General features: G+C 38.1%; 1 protein-coding gene across 1 annotated transcript; it reads left to right on the top strand.

The window, feature by feature from the left end:
• The first annotated feature begins 464 nt into the window (after positions 1-464).
• On the top strand, positions 465-5,987 carry alkbh1 (alkB homolog 1, histone H2A dioxygenase). The gene is made up of 6 exons (XM_041812980.1): positions 465-602; positions 1,251-1,359; positions 1,864-2,026; positions 2,870-2,954; positions 4,820-5,013; positions 5,267-5,987. Exons 1-6 carry the CDS (start codon positions 465-467, stop codon positions 5,718-5,720), a joined length of 1,143 nt encoding a protein of 380 aa, XP_041668914.1. The 3' UTR covers positions 5,721-5,987.
• Positions 5,988-7,595: the final 1,608 nt, after the last annotated feature.

A 7,595-nucleotide genomic window follows, 5' to 3' on the forward strand; every position in this document is an offset into this window, starting at 1 on the left:
TTCCCTCCATGTTTTCTGCTTTTAAAACTCGATATTCAAGTTTCGATATTTTAGAGCAGGGAGGAGCATCGTAAAAAGACGCACGGCAGCGCAGCAAAAGAGGCTGCTACAGACTGCATGACTTTCAAGACTGGAGAATATATTTTGTCTCAATAATATTAATTCTTTTTTTTTTAAGATGAAGAATTTAACCAACGTGCGCAGCAGCACAAACTCCCATAGAGTCCAAACATCCATATAGGAGCAATAGTAACTTTACTTTCATATGCCCTTTAACCATATAACATAACAAAAAAAAATGCGTAATCATGTTTGTGTTACAATTGCGTATTATTTTTTCTTGTTTTGTTTGTGTTTTTTTTTTTTTTTTTTTTTTTAAGATGAAATTTATTTTAGTACATTTCCTTAAAAACACACATAGAAAACTCACCGGAAACTGCTCGAGCTTAAAGGGAAGTTACGTCATGGCCAAGATGGCGGCCGCCGTTGTGGAGGGTGGAGAAGATGCATTCAGAAAAATATTTAAGTTTTACAGGAAAAGAAACCCTCCACCAGATTACAGCGATGTCATTGATTTCTCCAAAGGTTTTACGAATGACAAGGTGAAGAAAATGTTAAATTTAAAGAAAAGACACGGGGAATAACACGTTAGTGAACCTGAGTAAAATTTATCGACCTGCTTTAATTTTTACAGTTGAAGAACTTTTAAGTTTTGGAAATTCATCGGTATATAAGGGTGATAAGGTATAGTTTTATGCGAATGTGTCTGTGTTTCTGTTGTTAGTTTCACATTTTTATTGGTTAAAAGAGTCAGAGCAATGTTGTCAAATTTTACTATACTAGACGCTTTTATAAAAGATACGATCTCAATTTTTGTAAAACAGAAAGCAGAAAGAGAAGAATATTTAACCCATGTTAAACTTTAACATTTAACTTAAAGTGTCGTATAATATAAGCTGGAACAACTGCCAAGTTTCTGGGGCTGACAGGTCTCCATTCCCCTTTTAATGTCTTTCTTGATTTATTTATTATATATTTGTTTTACTGATTAATGACTACTTTGTACAATGTCGTGTAGTAATATATTTCCCCAAAATTTACACACACAAGAAATTTTTTTTTTAAATTACAAAAAGTAAGAGTACACAAAAAACGTCACAGTTAAATGAATATTTAGTGACTTTCCACTAGTGTTTTCTATATTCAATATGATGTTTTCTCTACTAAATACATTTCTGTGTGATCAACAGATAGTTTCAGCCAAACTAAATCCCTCTGCAGTGAATGATGTGGACGCCGCACAGGTCGGATTACTGCCTGTCAGAGACTGGAGAGCGTTTGGTCTGCAGGGCTATCCAGGTAAATTTAAAAAATCTAGAAAGAGTGTTTCAAATACACTTAAACCACAACTTAACACAATATTTAGAAGAAAAATATATATGTGGATAATGCTGGGTTTCAGTCGAGTTTCAATTTCAGTCATAATTTTGGCTTCTTAAGATCATAGAAAAAAAAATTATCCAAGTTAAAGGATTACTTAACAAATTAGGTGTTCACATGCACATCCAAACCAAGGTTTGCAGGTGCTACACAACAAGAAAGTACATCAAAAGAACATAAAAACATCTCGCATACTTCAGGGCTCCAAAAATGTTGTTAAGTAAACATACATTATTTTTTAGAGTCGGACAATTGGACAGTGGTAGCTGCTATTCTCTTAACCTCTTTTTGCCTTCCAGGCCTTTACACTAGTCATGTGACTGAAAGCTATTGTTATTTAACATTTTGGCAATAATTTAGCAGTTCTCATTGATGATAAAAGAGTAAGAAAATGCCTCAGTAAGATTCTTTTATGTTTCTTAGGATTCATCTTCATCTGTAACCCATTCCTGCCGGGCTCCCAGCCGTTCTGGGTCAAACAGTGTCTGAAGACGTACCCTCAGAAGCCCAATGTCTGCAACCTGGACATGCACATGCCTCCGTCTGAAACACAGGACATCTGGGGAAAGAGTCTGCAAGGACTCAGGTGAAAATAGTGCAGAAAAATAACTAATTATATTTTCTCAGATTCCTGTAATTGAGTAGCTTTTTTGTGATCTTGTGCTTTTTTGTTTGCATTTTAAACTCGGTCACTTTACTTTTACTTAAGTATATTTTTGGAGAAAGTATTGTATGTCACTAGATTTAAAAAGCACTGGGTAAAAAATTAAGCATTAAAAGTCAAAGGGAGGTGGTCATGCTTTCTGCCAACAACATGAAACTGGCCATTACTTTGACTTTGAAAAAACGTGATGGTCAGCAGCACACAGTTGTTTTACGGTATTTTACTTTAAGCTAAGTCACACCTTATGATAACCAGCCTGGTTGGAGATTCATTTTCTCTTGCTGTGATTGCATATCAAGGAAACTTCATATTTCACAATACAAGCTTCTTGGGTATCAGAAGTTGCTCAATACTTTAAGCAAACTTCAAATGATAGACTTTTAACCTTTACTTGAGTAGATTTGTAGACCAGTAGTTTTACTTCTACTTGGGTAATTATTTTTAGATTATTTTTTGGTCTTAGGACAGCTGAAGAGAGACAGGAAATATAGGGGGAGAGAGTGGGTGAAAGTCATGCACCAAACAGTGCAGAGACCAGGAATCTGAAATGTTGATCTCTTGTCTCATATTCATCTTTTAATGTCAAACCCGAATGTTTTTATTCTACAGCAGAAATAAAGGAATTGCCCTCACTGTTCCAATACTTTTGGAAGGGAGTCGATATTACATGCCTGTCCATTGTGTGTGTGAAAATTTTATAGCAGCTAAATTTTAAACATTTGCAGCTTTTTTTTTAGCCTGCCTTGTCTTTGATTCCCTCCACAGTTCTCCTGGAAAAAGAGAGCCAAAGACTCTCCTAGAGAAGCTGCGCTGGGTCACTCTGGGTTATCACTACAACTGGGATACAAAGGTAAGATACAAAAATCACATCGTCTACTATGGTCCAGACTCAAAAGATATGAAATTACAGGGACAGCCCACAAATTGCTCAGCAGCTACCTCTGAGACAATAGTAGAAATAAACAAAAACATGTCTGACTTGTTACAAGTCACATGTGGGGTCCCACAAGGATCTGTGCTGGTACCAATACTGTTTGTATTGTACATTGATGATATTTGTAAGGTGACACACTTGCTTCAGTAAAATCCTTGATCAGCTTCTAGATACAATGGGAAAATAATTGGATGCTTGAAAAAAGTGGTTCAGCACCAACAAATTGTCTTTCTCTTTACAAAAAAGGTTCCAAAACAGACTGCAGCTTATATATTGGGGCAATTTATAATCCTAATTTTCTGTAATTCAGTCGCCAGTCCTGATGTAAATCAGTTTACCAGGGGAGTTTGGAAACAACACTGCATTTATAAATCCCTTCAGTTATGTCATAATTATGTTTTAAAACTCTGTAGGAGTCATTTTCTTAAAAAGATTGAATTATTGTATAGTAGCAGACTCTGCACACTGGCAAGTGCTTGATCAACCCAAGACCCAATACAAGACAATGTGGCTGCAACCCATTTTATTTCTGATGGGCACTCGACTGTTCATCTGAGATGCCGTATATCTCAGAAGAGAAAGACGTGATAAAACTTTACAAATGAAATCAGATTCAACTTTCTTTTAGGGTTAGGGTAAAGATAATGATAAGGATACTAAAAGTTGTAAGTCAAAAACCTGACCTGCAAAACCTGATGACGAGACGTTCAATAAAGCTGAATAAACAGTCTGCAGACAGAAAAGAACCATGTCCTCCATGAAAAGATTCTAACTTAGCCAGCATAAGTTACATTGCTCCATTAGCCACATAAGCTAGGTAGATAACGGTGCTACAGAGCTAACGGGCTGAAGCTGAGCTCACAAAGCATTATGTATCTATGGTAATATAAGCTGTGTTTGCTAAAGCTCACGCTGTCAAAGCTAACTTAGCTTTATTGGCTTAATTACGTAGCTACTGTAGCTATGTTAGCTTGAGCTAAAGCTAACGAAGCTAAAATGAGCCACAGTTCTTGTAACTACTTCTAAATTAGAGCTAATCATGTTTTAATCCCTGATTAGACCTCTGACCTTTTTCTCTGTTTCCTTTATGAAATGTCACCTAGTCTGTCATTTTTTGCGTTTGGTTATTGCATGAATGTAACTGTCAGACTTTGTTTATGAATGAAGTTGAATTTGAAATAAATCTAAAACCCAAAATATGTTGTACCGGCAAATTATGGCGCTTCCTTTCTGAGATCTACAATGTCTTAGCCGAACGGTCAGTTAGAGTGGTCGTCAGAAATGTACAGTGTGTAGCCAGACCCCTCTTCATCAACCTGCTTGTCATGTGTGTTTTTTGTGGAGTTTTTTTTTAATTACTATTTTTATTATGGGACAGTAATACCAAATACTAAGACCAGAAATCTGGAAGAGTTTCGCCTTACTGAAAACTGTATACCCCCTGATCTTATTGTGCAAAGCTTGAAGAAAATCCCTAATAGTTTGCATTCAGTAGCAAGGTGTGAACATGAGGCTCAATGGTCCTGACGTTGACCTCTGACTCCTAAAATCTGATAGGTTCATCCTTGAGTCAGAGCAAACATTTGTGTAAAGAATGAAGAAAATCCCTCTATTATTTCTTAAGATATCTGCTCATAAAGACCCGCAGAGAGCCTGAAATATCCCTAAAGCTCTGTAGCCTTTTAGTTTGAGTTTAAGTTGGTTTTAGTTAAATTTAGTTTAATTTCCTGTGCTTAAGTTGTGTAACAGTCCAAATGTTTCTCCTGTTGTTTCATTCGCAGACATACTCTGCCGACCATCACACTCCTTTCCCGGCTGATCTCCACTCTCTGTCCCTCCATGTAACGGCTGCTTGTGGGTTCCCAGGTTTCAATGCAGAGGCTGGCATCCTCAACTACTACAGACCAGATTCATCTCTGGGAATCCACGTGGATGAATCAGAACTAGATCACAGCCGCCCTCTGCTGTCATTCAGGTGAGAGATGAGAAAAGCTGAATGTGAATTTCCAAGTGTTTTGACTAAATTAGCCAGGGATCCTTGGAACATCAGAGAGTCATTTTGTACATGCACTCCTGCATTTTTCTTTATGTATAACAGTGTTAAACAATGTTCTGACCGATTTTTTTGTCAATAGCTACCCAGGCTGTTATAGTTTTGGAAATACAAGGTCTTTGGTGTTTGTTAAACTCAAGTTCTGCACTGTAAATCTTGTTTTCTTCTCTTGTAGCTTTGGGCAGTCATCAATCTTCCTACTGGGTGGAACACGCAGACAGGACCCTCCCACAGCCATGTTCATGCACAGTGGGGACATGATGGTGATGTCCGGACAGAGCCGCCTCCTCTACCATGCCGTCCCTCGCATCCTTCCGGTGCCAGAGGGACAAACAGCCCTAGAGATGGAGCGCTGCAGCCCATCCTCCTCTCTGCAGCACAGCTCTGTGGTGGAGCTTGTATCTGAGGAGGACTGTAAGGTGTGCTGCAGGTACATCCAGAGCTCAAGAGTGAATGTGACTGTCAGGCAGGTGCTCGGGCCGGGTCAGAGCTTTCCAGAAACCCTTGTCTCTCAACAAAGAACTGGTTCAGAACAGACAGGTGGGTACCATGAAGAGCACCGTGATGAAGACAGCGGGAAAAGGAAAAGGAGTAGTAGCTGTGACTCTGCCGATGCTGCCGGGACATGAAATACACCACATGTTGGGGCTGGAGAGAACATTATCATTGGTTTAATCAGAGACATAACTGCTTTTTATGCAGAGATAAAACTATGAGGCTGGGTTTAAAGTTTTTCTGAAGAATCTGCTTACTTTAAGTATAAGTAAGAACATGACAAAGACTAAAATAACTTCAAATCTTAAATATTTGCTTTTGATTTGATAAAAATAACAAAGCTGCAATGAAGCAGATTCACTTAACCCCCATTTTCTCTAAACTGTGAGGAAAATAAAGTTTTCAAGAAAAGAATGTCTGTCTTTTAATCTTTGAGAAAATAATTAGTATGTTTGAGCAAATTAACAAGTTGAATTTTTTTTTTTTAAAGATTTATTTTTGGGCATTTTCGTATCTTTATTAGATAGAGGAGGACAGTGGATAGAGTCAGAAACAGGGTCAAGAGTAGGGTTGAGACATGCGGTAAGGGGCCTCAGGCCGGATTCGAACCCCGGTCACCTGCGTACATGGGGAGCGCCTTTAACCACTAGGTCACCTGCTCCCCAACAAGCAGAATTTTTTGTATTTAACTCAGCTGAGTGGTGAAAAAAGGTATAAAAGAACTTTGGACTATGTTGAAATGGAGACATTTTACTATTTCATAAAAATACTAGTTCATTTTGAATTTCCGTGGTCTGGATGGGAGCAAATGTTGCTCTGAAACCTCTGTGTACTTCACAGCATTGATAATGCCTTTTCAGGTGTGCATGCTACCAATGCCATAGGCACTAACGCAACCCCATACCTTCTGAAATGCAGGCTTTTGAACTGTGCGCTGATAATAGGCTGGATGGTCCCTCACCTTTTTAGTGTGCAGGACATGCCGTCTGTGGATTCCAAAACGAATCCCAAATTTTGAGTCATCCGACCACAGAACAGTTTTCCATTTTGCCACAGTCCATTTTAAACAAGCTTTGGACCATAGAAGATGGTGACTTCTCTGGGTTATGTTCACATATGGCTTCTTTGCATGATACAGCTTTAACTTGCATTTGTGGATGGGGGACAGGGAACTGTGTGGACAATGATTTTTGGAAGTATTCCTTAGGCCATGTAGTAATTTCCAGAACAGAATCATGCCTGTTTCTGATATTGTGCCGTCTGAGCATCCAATATTGACCTTCGGCCTTGTCCCTTATGCCCAGAGTTTCCTCCAGATTCTCCGGGTCTTCTGTTGTTATTATGTACTGATGGTGGGAAACTCAAAGTCGTTTAAATTTGACTCTGAGGAAAGTTTTTCTGAATTTGTTTCACAATATGTAGATGTAGTCTGTTCTTACTACAGACTATTTGGTTACACTGACATTTACAGTTTGTCCTCAATGTGTGCAGCAGCCCTCTGAAACCTGGTGTCCTGCTTGAAACCCTAGATTGTTTTCCCTCATATTTTTATTTTGAAATTAATATTTATGTGAACTTGGTAAAAATGTTTATTTATTCCATTTTTTTGGTGTCACATTATTTTCTAATATAATGGGTATACATCCTGTTTGGAGCAACCATGGTGATTTTTTGCCTCTGGTCCCTGTGGGCTCTAAAATTGCCAATGCTGTAAAGATCAGATCAGTTGACAAGAAAAGTAACATTTTGACAGATTGCTAAATTTAAATAGTTTCTTGCTTTTTCACGTCATGTTAGTTTAATTAATACAGATGTTGATATTAGTGCGCATTGTAGTGAGTTTGTTTCGTAAAATATTGAACTTCTACAATTTATTCCTACACATTTCCGCCACTTTGATAGTATCTAAATACCCTCATGTCGTTAGGGGGCAGTATTGGGGCGTTCAGTCGAATTCTAAGCCTCTTTTTAATAATGAAGAAGTAATGACCAATCAGAATCGAGGTGGA

This window comes from Cheilinus undulatus, linkage group 18, assembly GCF_018320785.1.
Source record: "Cheilinus undulatus linkage group 18, ASM1832078v1, whole genome shotgun sequence".
NCBI classification, from domain to species: Eukaryota; Metazoa; Chordata; class Actinopteri; order Labriformes; family Labridae; genus Cheilinus; species Cheilinus undulatus.

Excerpts from the sequence above, each read along its gene's own strand:
- alkbh1 (XM_041812980.1), top strand. The coding sequence starts at position 465 with ATGGCCAAGATGGCGGCCGCCGTTGTGGAGGGTGGAGAAGATGCATTC. Across the intron at positions 2,027-2,869 it reads AAGAGTCTGCAAGGACTCAG|TTCTCCTGGAAAAAGAGAGC; the intron begins GTGAAAATAGTG and ends TTCCCTCCACAG. Across the intron at positions 5,014-5,266 it reads CGCCCTCTGCTGTCATTCAG|CTTTGGGCAGTCATCAATCT; the intron begins GTGAGAGATGAG and ends CTTCTCTTGTAG.